Genomic DNA, 14,045 nt, shown 5'->3' on the forward strand with positions numbered 1-14,045 from the left:
AATCTTGAAGTCTTTGTGGGATCAGATGAATTCACACAAAGCGTTTTTCAGTTTGATATGTTATACAGCCTAAGTTAAATTTGTGTTATACTTGTGCTGCAGTTGCTGACATAAAATTATACCCTTCTATGAGAACTAGCTCTAAAAACACGTTTAATGAGAACGAGCACTCAGAATATCCTGGAAATATATATGCAATTCATGAGATCACTAATGGTATTTAGCACAGCTCATTAGCTCTCTGGGCTTGAATAGCACTGAGCAAAGCACAGTATCACCTAAATGTCAAGAGTGCCAGATGAATAAGCCAGGCAGCCTGTACATGCCACCAAGTGCAGAGGGAAATCATCCCTCATTCAAGAACTGAGCAGATCTGCAGCTTCTCCAGCCCTGTGCTCATAGAATTCCTCTGCATGACAAGACAACCAATGTCCTGTGTCAAAGCTAGAATGGGATAAAGGCATTTCCCTTTCCCTGTAATGTCTGGAAGAAAAGATGGGGCTCCCGGGTCATAGCAAAATGTGTCCATGACTCTGGTTGCATGTGTTGACTGAACCAGTCCCATTCTGCTGCTGTGGGGCTTTCAGTAAGGCAGCCTGGAATTTCCATCCTCTGGGAGTATTACTGTGTTTGGAGAAAAGTAAGAAAAACTAAAGAAACACCTTCTGCAGAAAATCTGATAAAAGATAAATCAAATATTTGGAACAAATCATAATAAATTCTGCAATTGTCTACAAGTTTTTTGATCTGTTTAAAAAAAAAAAAAAAAAGTTATAATTCTCTGGTAGTAGCAAATCATTCTAGCAGACAATTCCCCATTCCTTCCTATGTTAGTTCATGGGATTTTTTTCCTCAAATAGAAACCTAAAACAAAAAGTATTGCACAAGTAGACGAAGGTGAAGAAATGCCACTCTTGAGCCATGAGTACACAGGCATTGAGTCGATGCCACCTGAATCAACACAGAGTGCAACAGATGGGGATTTTAACATGGTTTGTGCAATTAATCATTAATTTATTTTTTAAGCCATCACTGTGAATCTTCCCAGAGCAGACTGCTATTTTGCCTGGTATGAATCACTCAGCCAGCACAGCATGAGATCATTATCATTTCACTTAGTGTTTCTAAAGCTGCCAAGCATCCTCTGAGTGTTTCCTGCAGACCCAGAGTGTCGGGCAGCAGTAAAGTGTATGGCTGGCTGCAAGCTGAGACTCCATGCCAACGCACAGAATGGAAATCATGGATGGCACCTGTGTGGCCATCACCAATGCCAATGTGTTGGGAATTTCCTCCTCCTTTTGAAAATTCCCATATTTTAAAGTCCAAGGACACAGCACAAGGACTGGGAGGCAAGTTGTGAAAAATAAAGATTTTCTCTTTTCATTTTTTCCTTTTAGTGTAATTTCCTGCTTATTTTATTGAAACAACAATGACATCAGAGGCATGATGTAGCAACAGGGCAAAGGGGAGCAGCTGAGAGCCACGGAGCCAGCACCACATTTGTGTGGATAAAAAGGAAAGAAATTGAGTGAAGAGGAATTCATGAAACAGCTGGCAAGAAAAGCACTCAGCCTTCTCCTTCCCCTGCCGTCAGGCATGAGCATCATTTCCCTGAGAGCCTTCTGGCATGTGAAGGATGCCAAAAGAGAAAGAAAAAATGCAGCAACTACATGACCATTTTCACTTCCTAAAGTGGGTGACAGAAATTCCCCCCAGGTCATATGATCTTTGTTGAAGCTGCACCAGGAAGAGCAGCAGCAACCAGTGAGTGCAGGGCGTCTCCATACAAAAGCCTCAGCTGCCTGAGCCAGAGGTCAGAGCAGCACAGGGATGTGCATGCGAATGCACACATATGTACCAAGGTGAGGTGCAAACACCCTCCCAGCCGGATTGCCTCTTGCACAATTCTGATTCTGTGCAAACTGACAGACCTTTTATTTTCCCTCCATTGCTCCACTTCAAGCATGTATCCAGAGCAGGACTTCTGAGAACGCTACTTCCTCCAGCACATCTCTTGGAAAACAGCCCTCCTCTCTCCCTGATTAGAGGTGGCCATCTGCACCATGATGGAGATAATGGCAATGAGAACATGGGTTGAGCCGGTGGTCGCAGGCTCCCAGGTGGCCAGTGCCTTCTACGACACAGCGCTGCTGCTGGTGGTGAAGAACTTCTACAACCAGACCAATTCAACCACCCCTTCCCACGTACTGGAAGATGCTCAGCAGAAAGCCGTCTCTAATTTTTATATCATCTATAACCTTGTCCTGGGTCTCAGTCCACTGGTGTCAGCCTATGGCTTGTCCAAGCTAGGGGACAAGGTGCATCGCAAGATCCCCATCTGCGTCTCGCTTCTTGGCTACTTGGGCTCCAAGTCTCTCCTGCTTCTGCTGATCCTGCTGGACTGGCCAATTGAGGTGATGTATGGGGCTGCAGCCATCAATGGGCTGACAGGTGGCTTCACCACATTCTGGGCAGGCATCATGGCTCTGGGATCTCTGGGTTCCCCTGAGAGCAGGAGGTCTCTGCGGCTCATCATTATTGAGATGGTGTATGGCCTTGCGGGCTTTCTGGGAAGCATGGCATCTGGCTACCTCTTTGTTGGCTTCAACTATCACTATCGAGAGGGCACTGTGCTGGTGAGTTGCAGCATTGCCTGCTATGCTTTCTGTCTCCTCTACAGTGCTTTTGTGCTGACAGTCCCCAAGCCAGCAACTTCCTGCCCAGACAAAGCCAAGAGTGTAGAAGAGGCTGGCAACCAGCTACCAGACCACACAGGAGGAGCAAACAGTGCCCAGCCTTCAGAGAGCAGCAGCCAAACTCCAGTAACACCCTCAAAATTAATCATCATTATGCTTTTTGTGGCAGCAATCCTCTATGATCTTGCCGTAGTTGGTGCAATGAATGTACTTCCACTCTTCTTGATCAGGGAGCCTTTGAGTTGGAATGCCGTGGAGATCGGCCACGGCAACGCTGCTGGGTACATAATTTTCATCACCAGCTTTCTGGGTGTACTTGTGTTCTCCAAGTACTTTAAGGACATCACCATGATCATGATCGGAGTGGTATCATTCAGTGCTGGCATCCTCATCATGGCCTTTGTGCGGTGGACTTTCTTGTTCTACATTGGTGAGTTGAGCTTCCACAAGTGCCCCCCCCCCCCCCCATAGCTCTCTTGTGCAGCATACATCAATATCCAGAGAAGGCACATGATCATGTCTATGCTCAGTTTAAGGCTAGTTAACTTGAAATCTGTCACTTGGTCATAGTCCAGATCTGAGTGGGAGAAAAATGCTCACAATGTGGTAGGGCAGGAACTGTTGCAGGCTACCACTACTAGTCAGACAACACTGTTCTAATAATGTGAAGCACTTGTTTCTCAAGGCATAAGACTTAAGCCTACAATGGAAGATAATTGTGGAAGATTTCCTGCTAAGTGATCTCCTTAATATGTCATTTATTTTTATTATATTAAGGTTTTTATGACTGATGGGAGAATTTATATGAAAAACTGGAGCTGCTTTAGCAAATAAAATATTATGGCAATGTACTATATAAACCTTACACTGTATATAAATGACTAAGAGACAGGGAATAATAGCTGGGGCAAGTTTATTTTGGGGAATCAGCTTCTGCAGGAACGCAGGAAACCAAAAGCCAAGAAAATATCCCTGATGACAGTGAGGTGAGTGATTCATACCTGACTAACAGAAAGAGTATGGCTTTCTTGCACAGCTTTGGGATCTTTTTTCTTAAAGTGAGAAAAAGACCCAAGAGAAATGACCTGAAGAATTTTTTCTGTCTGCCTCTACAAGAAAGGAGAAATTGAAAATTAAACAAATTTATTCTAAGAGGAAAGATGGTGGCATATTATTTCTGTACCAAGACAAAAACTGAGCTAAATTTTTACCAGATTTGTTCATCCACTGGACAATTAAAGGAAAAAAAGACATAAAATTACAATTTTAAAAATGCTTGCCTAGTACTAAGTACCATCACCAAAGAGTGCTGATAATGGGTTTACAAGATGCATACTAAGGTGTTGGAGAAAAACCTTAGTTTGCTAGAAGTGGACAAGTCTTCACTCAGGCCAAGCCAGAAGCAGTGTGCAGGAAAAAAAGCAGTGTTCCTGCCCAGGCTGGGTAGCATAGGGTACTTTCTCCAATGGTTAGACCTGGATTGTCCAGCTCACTGCCACAAAGAGAGTGCTATATGTATACACTGGAACCAGAGGTCAAATCCAAGAGATCACGGCTGGCTCAGGCAAAGTGCCTCTGCCAGCTGGAGCAGTTGGTGGCTTATCCGCAGCCACCTGGATGAAGCAAAGACCTGCATTTCTTCTGCAGACTTTAACCACTTTCTGAGGCTGAGGGGACATGACAAGGTGAAGCAAAGGCCCTGCCCATGCCAGAGGCTTGCAGTCTTCAAAAGCAATGGATGCTGTGAGACAGGAAGCAGATACTGATGATAACCATATATATTCACTGTGTTGCAGCTCGAGCAGTGATGCTCTTTGCCCTCATCCCCTTACCAACCATCAGGTCCATGTTGTCCAAGCATGTTGAAGGATCATCCTATGGTAAGTGTTTCAGTTACCCCACCAATCAAAAAACTGTCAAATCCCTCTGTTTGGCAAGTTTTCACTACAATCTGTGCATTGCATAATAACAGCTGGTACCACAAAAAGGAAGGGAGGAGCAGAGAAACTTGCAGAACAAGCCTGCCATGTCCAAGCTTCTCCTCCCCTGTTGCTTCATCATTTATCCACAGAATTTTCAGTACACATTTCAAGAGATTACTATCAGTGTGCAGCTGAAAGGCAGGGAAAATAACATTTGAGGTACTGTTCAAAAACAGTCCTCCAGGGGAAACAGAGGGCATATAGGGCTGAAGCTCAGTGACACTCACAGTTTATATTTGGCTTCTTCCAGTTTTGGGATTGATGGATTTCTTTCATCTTTTCTTTGTTACAGTCTCTAAATAAGTCTCCAAACATTTCTTGTCAATCAATTCCTTCAGAACATGAATTAACAAACAAAGGACAGCTTTTACATAAGAAAATGACAGTTTCGGGGAAATAGAAGAAGCTATTCCTAATTTTTATGCTAACATTGTATTGGAAAATATTGAAATGTATGTATTTTACCACACCATATTGGCAGCTACCATCTTCACCCCAGTGACCTGGCTTCAGACACCACTGGCGTGGTCACGCACCCACACACACCTCGGGCTTGTGACTGCTCATGCATCCTCAAAACACAGTCCATAGTCACACATAATCATTATTTTCCCTTCTGCCATATGACCACAGCACTCCAAACTTCTAGGAGCACAAACCACTCTGGTTACTGCATTGTTTCTTCAGGTAATGGCCACCGGTGCCACACAGGAAGAGCAGGCCGCACAGGCACAGCCTTGGCACAAGGCCCTGAATGTGCTCCTGGTTTGTGCATCCCAGGAGGATCAGACTGCTCCTCTTTCCCCATGTACCACAACAGAAACAGAATAGTGCATTTCAGTGAAAATGGCTGCCCTCAAGCAGTTCCAAAGGGGACTCAATTTCCTCCTCACTATATGTCACACAGTTACACACAGCTCTCCATTTTAGGTATTGTTACATTTCAGCCCAATGGACCAGCCTTCTGGCAGGGGGCAGGAGCTGATTAAGATCTCTCTTGTCCTGAATACATTGCCTTTTCATATCATAGGGAAATGAGCACTTGTTTCCAGTTGTAATTGAGATTGCAATTTTTCATTGCAACCTCAAAACCTAGATTGTTTAAGCAGGCAGCATTGTCCTATGCTTTACGGAAGAGTCATTTAACCCTGCTCCAGAGCAGCAGCAGATGTAAATTCGTGCAATCTGGCCCTTGTTAATTCATGACCACTTCACTTTTCTGTGCAGTGGTGGTGATGATTCACTTGGATGTCGCAGGGAGGTGGCACAGCAGGTTTTTTTCTCCCAGATGACAAACAATGTTTCTGTTTTACAGGTAAGGTGTTTGTCCTGCTGCAGCTGTCCTTAGTCACCACGGGAGTAGTGACATCCACAGCCTACAACAAGATCTACCAAAGCACGCTGAACTGGTACAGCGGCTTCTGCTTTGTTCTGTCTTTCCTGGCTGGCTGCCTGAGTCTCTTCCCTTTAAGGTAAGGAATAGGAATTGCTTTCCCCAGAGAGGCACACTATGTTTTCTACTCGCTTCATGATTCTAGGTCTTAAGTGCACAATACTGATTGGAAAAGGAATTTTATTATTTTTTTTTTTTTAATTATTTCAGAAGAAAATTGCAAAAAACACTGAAAAAAGAAAAACAAAAATTCTGTGGAAGAGGAACGACAAGCACTGGGAAAGTTCACTGAATCTGACCTGCAAGTGATTTAGCCACTGTTCTCCACCTCCTTTTTGTTTTATGTAACATGAATTGCTATAGGAGAAATATTTGGCAGAGCTTGAGCTAATAATCCCATGGGACAAAGCCTTTGCACAAATGTAGTGTTAGATAATGTGAAAACAAGAATAATTAGAGAGAGGGAATAATCCTATGCAAAGTAAAAAATATATATATTTTAAATCCATTACAGATTACTTGCTCATTGTGATCAAAAATAGTAACTTTGAGCATCCCTCAGGTGCTTCTTTCAAAAAGAAATTAAAGGCTCAACAATAGTCAAAAGTTGTCTTGAGAAGGTAGCTTGGTAGCTCTATAGTAACCTCTGTTTTTGTTGTTCTTTACAGCATTGTGGCCATCAAACAACATTCAAGCACTGGTTCTTTTCAGATTCCGACCAAGTGACAGAAGCTGTACCATCCAACACATCTTTTAGTCTTGATCAGTTCTTTGAGGAAATGGAAGGTCTGCCAAGCATTTGCCCCTCCAGTTAGTTTCATTACAAGAAACTCATCTACGTCTTCATCCACACATGCCATACTCTCAGCCAGTGAGGTCACCCAGGACAAAGAAATTTGCCTTGTTATTTCTGCAGTACATCATCATGCAGACTGATGTGCACTGCCTGTAGGTCACTATCAGTGTTCTGAACATCTTTTCATTCTAGGTACTTAGCAATAGTGCAGATGGACAAGAACAGGGCAGAAATGAGAGGTGTGTTTCCAAGCACATCAACCAGTTTAAGAGGAAAGCAGTGGAACAGCCATTGTTCTCCATTATTGTCTTCTTGTCCATCAAGTCTGAAACCCCAGAGCAGTTCTGTGACTTTGGCTTACATGGTAGAGGTCCAGAAGCAGCACACTGGGAGTGCACAGTGGTCAGCAGGACGGGACTAGCTTCTAACATACTACAGACAAGAGTAAAGATAACTGATGTTATGAAGAAAAATACAGAAATGCCATGGTAAAAACAAACAAACAAACAAACAAAAAACCCAAACAAGATTAAGATAAATTTTTTGTAATCCCTACAATAAAACATTTCTTAATACACGTTCACGCTCCTCTTTTCTAGATTACCATGGTAGTGCATTAACAGAGTTTAAGGGAAGACACCTATGACTCAGTAACTGGCATTTCATCCCCAGCACCAGGATGTTTTTGTAGCAGGTTAAGAAATGGGCGAGTGAAGGTCACCACCCTACAGGTTTTGTGGCAGACAGTACCAGGTAGCATCTTGTAAGCCCAGCCTCGTGCTGGGCCACGTTCCAGCTGAAAGGAACCCCATGTGATGTGCCAGTTCTCTTGAGATGTTATCAGCTAAATCCAAATCAAGTTTGTGAAGACTGGCATGCACTATAAAGATCAGCATTTGACTCGTTTCCACTCACATGCTAATTGACTTAATAAGAATTAACTGGCTTCCAGGCTCCTAGACTATGTACAGACAATTAAAAAGCTCTTCAGCACCTGTAATAGCCAGGAGGTAAGGCAGGCAGCTCCAGTTTGAGACAGAAATGTGGCAAGCAGAAATTGATTACTCACTAAGCAGCTCTCCCATTCTAAGCAAGTTGCTGCCATCCCTGTCCCACCATTGCCAGCCCTCAGAGCCTTGCCACAGCTCCAGGCTTTGCTTTCAGGTTATAATGGTTAACCATGGCAACAGATAGCTGACACTCAGTTAAATCAGCAATGGAATAAACTTTTACAGGAAAAATGTTTCTGTAGTACAATAAGAGGCTGCACAGTAAAGTAAGTGCACACATCACAGTTCAGTGGTGAAGGTGACAAAAAATGAAACACTGAATTCTTTGTAAAGGAGTCATCTTTAAAAACATTTATTGGGTCATTCCATCAAACTGAGGTAAACAAACAGTGTATTTAAAAAATGTACACACTGACAGGGAACTACAAACAATTTTACCTCAAAGCATTTCTCTCCATCAATAGTAAACAATGAACAAAATACAAGAGCTGCTCCGAAAATAATGCCTCCTATTTTATGATGATGGCAGATAATGTCAGAGGCAGATATTGGTGGTATGGCAGTTTAACTTGAACCTTCCCACCAATATCTCATTGCATTTTGTTGCCATGTGACAGATGGCAACAGAGGGCCACTCTGACAAAATTGTGCCTGACGTGGAAGTGCAGATAAAGCTGGGTTGTGATACCGCGTTCCTCTGTGAGGAAATAATTGTATTCACTGACATTCATCATTGCTCACTGAATGTTGATGTAAGCCAAACAGTGGATGTGAGCACAGTGAGGCAGTGGGTGGTGTGTTTCAGCAGTAGTGACAGCATGTCACTTCTGCTGGTATAGATTTTTATGAGCACAGCATGCAGGCTTTTGTTTATCGCTGATGAAAATGCATAACTAGTGGTGGTGACTGTGTTGAAAAATAACATTTTGTAGCTGAGAATTTGCTCTATCAAACAGTGTTATTGTTCTCTTTGTATATGTTGTAGTTTCCATAGAATTAAATAGGAAGCATCACTTTCAGAGCAACCTACATATACCAATTTAGAGATCTATGAGAAAGTATAGGAACATGCCATCACCATAAGTCAAGACAACATTTCATAACCTGTGAGTCTGAACAAGAGCTGTCAGAGTTGGTTGAACATATGAGACAAGAGCACTGCTCAGTATTTTGCACTATCAAATTTACACAGATTAATCTTTTCATCACTTTCTTTCTTTTTTTTTTTTTTTTGTGGTATGACAGTGACCCCAGGATGCAAAGTGAATGGTTTTCAGTGCATGGACTTACACGCAGGTTGGAAGTAGTGCAGTCCAGGTAACAAGTTAGCACTCCTTGTCGTCATCACTGACGCTTCGAAGGAGAGGAGGGGAACCAGGGCAGAGCTAGCTTGCCTTCCCCTGCTAGCCAGAGTCTCCACATTTTAAGGAGCAACAGACAGATGTGCACAAAGGAAAGCAGAACAAGGACCTTTATTTTCCTCCTTTATTTTCATGCAACTGTGTGTATGAAGGCTTCAGAAGCAATTCCCAACTCATGATCCACCAGAGTATCCACGTAAGACAGAAATCCTCCAGGAGTTTAGAAAAGCTTCAGCAGAAATACAAGGCAGCCCTGGTTGAAAAACTGGATACAAGCCAACAGTATTCTGGGCTGCATCAATAGATGAGAGGACTGCATCCAACACTAGGGGCCCAAGCACAAGGCAAGTTTGCAGCTGCTGGAAGGGATGCAGAGAAGGGCCACAAAGATGACTAGAGGGCTGGAGCATCTCTGCTATGAGGTAAGGCTGAGGGAGCTGGGCTTATTCAGACCGGAGAAGAGAAGGCTCTGAAAAGACTTCATTGTGGCATTCCAGTACCTGAAATGCGTTTATGAAGATGAGGGAGAATGACTTTTTACATGGTCTAATAGTGATAAGACAAGGGACAATAGTCTTAAGCTGAAAGAGGGAAGACTTAGCATTCAGAGGAAATTACTCAGAGGGTGGTGAGGCACTGGAACAGGCTGCCCTGAGAGCCTGTACGTGCGCCATGCCTGGTGGTGCTCCACCTCTAGAGGCACTCAAGGCCAGGCTAGATGGGGCCCTGGACAGCCTGACCTGGTGGGGCAACCTGCCCCTGTACAGCAGGCATCCAGATCTCCGTGGACTTAAGTTTTTCCCAACTCCACCATTTTATGATTCTCTGAAGTTTCTTCCTATGACTTAGACCACTGCAGTCTTAGCACAAGTGCAACAAAAATCCAAGCAGACACTCTGAAGAATCCACAGTTTATTCTTTGATAATATTTATGACTGAACAGCTAACACTTAACATTTTGTTTTTCAATGGATACCTGAAAAAGCCATGAGATGTTTCAACAATTGTTTATTGCAAGAGTCAGTACCTGATAAAAACATGTATGAACAATGCATGGCTCCTTACCGAGTACAAAAAACAATATCTCAGTGCTTGCTTTATTGTGCTGGTGCCAGTTGAGAGAAGGAACAAACATTCTAGAGGTTATGTAGGAATAATCAGGACAGCAGTGAATTTTACATCCTCTAAGACAGGTCTTGGTCTGGTTGCAGATTATGAAGGAAGCTAGGCTGACCTAAGAGCTGTTGAGAAGGGCTCAACTTATATTGGCTCACTGGAAAGGTGCAGCCACTTTTGACACCACTTCAGTGCAAGCACAGAAGGTGACCATAAGTGCCTGAACACTCAGGAAGTACTCAAAGACTAAGCACCTGCCCTCCTCCAGCCCTTTCCCGGCATCTCACTTTTTCCACTATTAGGTTTTGGGTCCTCCTAAGAGAGAGATATCCATCATATAAAGGATTACAGGCCATGCCAGTTTTACAGTTCAGATCTCAACCCCTCACTGACAGCAGTGAAATAAGTAAACTACATCTTTAAAGAGTTTCTTGCTATTTTGGTGTTCTCCCTGCTTGCACTGTTTCCCCAAACATCACAGCTTTTCCCACAGCTATCCAGTGGTTTACAATAACAGCTCTTTCTTTCATAGAGTCTCTGGAGTAGTCCACAGGAGCTATGAGGTCCACAACGCACTCTTCTTACACTGCATCAACTCATGCAGAGGAGGTTTTCTTATAAACATTAAGTTTCACTTCCCCTGCAGGGTCAGAGGTTTTCATTTTCCAGATAATAAAAAAAATCCTGGTACCACAGAAATCCAGGATCACAACCTGAAGTTACAGCCTTTCCCCCAAATTAGCCTGTAGGTGCTACAGAGCCACACACTCTATATAGGAAAGGCACACCCACGTTTTAACAGCTCAATCAGAATGGGATTTATCTGAAATCAAAATATGGTTTGACTATGTTGTTGTTTAGAAACCAAGCAGTGGCAACAGTTAACAAAAATTTAAGCTGATCTTAACCACTCCAGCAGTAAGTTATTCAGACTTGACTTGTAACTCCGCACTGCCTCTTGCACTTACGAATGGCTGTGATGTCCATCATTAAATACCCCAGAACCAAGTCCCATCTCAGTCTGGCAAAACACTGATTGGGAAGAGGATGCCAGTGTTATAAGGTATCAGACAGAACTTAACGCAGCAAAACAACATCCTTTCCACTCATCCTGCACATTCCTGATAAGGTGGAAGAAAGAACGTCTAAGTATTATTTCCAATTTTGCTTTGCTTGACTTCCAGTGATGTTTCATAGAGAACTAAAAATCTTCATTTACCACACAGGCACCAGCTCAAAAAAGCATGATAATATGTTTGTGGGAAATAGTGAAGACAGGAATTGACTGTAACCCCAAAGGTCAAACTGTACAAAGTTTATGCACTTAAGAGGTGCTTATTTTAGAGGGGAAAGACAAAGGAAGACACTAGGTTACTGCATCAAGACCATCTCTTCAAGTACTGCCTTTGCACAGCAGGCATTGTTAGTTGTCCCAAACCCAACAACAACCTCAAGATGTTAATCCACTTAAGTGTATGTTGATAAACTGTGAGCTTAAACCAGAAAGCAGCTTGTTTAGTACCACAGAACTGCCAATGCAAGTTAAGTCAAAAAAGGAAAACCCATTTAAACAACTTAATGTGTCTTAAAAACTTGACTTTTGCATCTGGAAGTATAATTTCATTAGCCTGACAGCTACTATCTTGACTCTTGCTATACAGACCACAATAGCCACTGCAGGGGTGGGGGTCAGATATATTTGGTGCTTAGGAGTCCAAATCTGTGTTCTCCTGTCAGGTACCAATCTGAAGTTGCATAAACCCAGTTATCCTTCAGATTCTTTGCTAGAATGTTGCCAGAGACCAAGTAATCACTCAAGCTTAGCAGTAAGCACTCAATGTTTTTTTTTTTCCCCAAATCCCAGAACTTCACTGATATTAACCCCAATACTTCTCACTTTGAATGGAAAAAGAGGGTTTATCCACATGCTGTTAAACCATGACTCTGATACTCATCATGGCACTATCCCTTGTACTAAGGGCTATCAACACCAAACAGGCATTTACTTGAGGCTGGACTGCAGGAGAAAAGAGAAGGGACTTGCAGAAGCAGCTAAATTGCTAAAGGCCAAAAGAAACTACTAAAAATAGATTTGTACCAGAAGAGGTCCTAAAACACTTGCCGTAAGGTTCAGTAGAGATAGGCATGGACACTATTTGTACCTATTAAGCCTCACTGTCTTGTTTAAGGCAAGTTTCACACACACACAATGATGCTTGGTATGATCAAGCATTCTACACTTTTTGGCTTTTTAGTTGCAACTGCAAAACAAACAAAAATAAGGAGAGAATTCTACTTTTACCACAGCAGGCACCTTAACTGATTATTAATGAAGAGGCTCTAGATGAGGAAAAAAAAGCCCAACAAACAGAAAACAAAGCATGGATCAAGAGAATTCTACCATGCACATTTCAGAGTGAGCTTTAGAAAAAATACACCGAAAACCTCACACCTGCTTCCACCGTTCCCCATGGACACCTGGGATGATTTTGATCCCCAACTCGGTCACAAGTACACTTCAGCCAACTGACATTACTTCATAATCACCAAGGTAAACAAAGATATTTAGTATGAACCAACAGCATGCTACACTCACGAAAAAACACAGTTCATGCTTGTATCACAGGCTATATGTAGGTAGTGTCAGTATGCTCTGCCTAGGACCAGCCCAACTCCCACACAGGAAACTCTCCAGAAGGCATTTTAGTGGGAGCATACAGGTGGTAGCAAAACAGAAGACATTCACTTCCAGTCTTCCCCTCTCCACCAAAAAAAAAGGGGGGGGGGGTTGGTTAGGAAATAACTATATTTTTAGCAAATAAAACAGAACAGTAATAAAGATGTCATTTTGGCACCTTGCAGTAGAGTTTTATTTTCATCTTTTTAGTGTTCTACTCATCAGTTCCTTCCAGGCTAAAGAGGTAAGTTTTATCAAGATCCCCATGCACTTTCACTATAAGCCCCATGTCACTCCATAGGATAGAGAAGGAACCATTCAAGATAACTCAAAAAGATGAAACATACCCCAGTTTAAACAGAAAATGAGGAAAAAAGTCAAATAGTCTTCAGAGGGTCTGTTCCAGCCTGAGCACAGCTGGCATCTCAGTTGACAAAAAAAAGAGACCTTCATGGAGTTCCAGTATGTCTAGTGGTACTGAGCACAGAAGTGCTAGACTGTCCATGAAGGTACTTCTTATTTGGTCTCTGTCTTGTCTTGCAATAGTGGTATAATTGACTCCCATGCTGTAAGGCACTGAAGAAAGAAAGAAAGATTAAAAAAATGAATTGTTTATCAGCTCTTGTAATTCTTGAACGCTCCTCCCAGACTAACAGAATACAAGTTCAGAAAGGCTAGCAGGGTTCTTTATACTTGTTGGTCTTCTTTAATAATGTAAGAAAGCATTCAGGAAGAATAGCTGTTGTTTTCAAACAAAGAAATCAAATTAAAGCTTTCCAAAGTCATCTGCTGGGACAGGCTATTAAGAATGCATCAGAATCCCTACGATTTTCAAATATCAGCTAGATTCTTCTAAACTGAAGGACACAGTCTGCAGGTAGGCAGTTAAACTTCTTCTTGTCCAAGTTCATGTTTATGATGTAACTGTGGGAGAGGACTAGTTTGGACACAGCAGCCACTATAATAGCAGCATTCTCTCAATGCTATTTGAAAAATCTATCCAGACAAGGTACA

At 42.5% G+C, this 14,045-nt stretch overlaps 2 protein-coding genes across 2 annotated transcripts in view; one reads left to right on the top strand and one right to left on the bottom strand.

Moving 5' to 3' along the window:
* The first annotated feature begins 825 nt into the window (after window positions 1-825).
* Window positions 826-8,476, top strand: SLC46A2 (solute carrier family 46 member 2). The gene is made up of 5 exons (XM_090131109.1): window positions 826-1,862; window positions 1,964-3,126; window positions 4,493-4,576; window positions 5,994-6,150; window positions 6,740-8,476. Exons 2-5 carry the CDS (start codon window positions 2,064-2,066, stop codon window positions 6,795-6,797), a joined length of 1,362 nt encoding a protein of 453 aa, XP_089987235.1. The 5' UTR covers window positions 826-1,862; window positions 1,964-2,063; the 3' UTR covers window positions 6,798-8,476.
* Window positions 8,477-9,086: 610 nt separating this feature from the next.
* SNX30 (sorting nexin family member 30) overlaps window positions 9,087-14,045 on the bottom strand; it is a 52,756-nt gene continuing 47,797 nt past the window's right edge. The window contains exon 9 of the mRNA XM_031609772.2: window positions 9,087-13,607. Within this exon, the coding sequence (XP_031465632.1) occupies window positions 13,548-13,607 (60 nt within the window). The 3' untranslated portion in view covers window positions 9,087-13,547. The remainder of the gene's footprint in view (window positions 13,608-14,045) is intronic.

This window comes from Phasianus colchicus, chromosome Z, assembly GCF_987193195.1.
Source record: "Phasianus colchicus chromosome Z, bPhaCol1.hap1.1, whole genome shotgun sequence".
In the NCBI taxonomy this organism is placed as follows: domain Eukaryota; kingdom Metazoa; phylum Chordata; class Aves; order Galliformes; family Phasianidae; genus Phasianus; species Phasianus colchicus.

Bases quoted from the DNA above. Each gene is read 5' to 3' on its own strand.
- SLC46A2 (XM_090131109.1), top strand. From the start codon at position 2,064: ATGATGGAGATAATGGCAATGAGAACATGGGTTGAGCCGGTGGTCGCA. The intron at 3,127-4,492 runs GTGAGTTGAGCT...ACTGTGTTGCAG, and splicing joins GACTTTCTTGTTCTACATTG to CTCGAGCAGTGATGCTCTTT. The intron at 6,151-6,739 runs GTAAGGAATAGG...TGTTCTTTACAG, and splicing joins CTGAGTCTCTTCCCTTTAAG to CATTGTGGCCATCAAACAAC.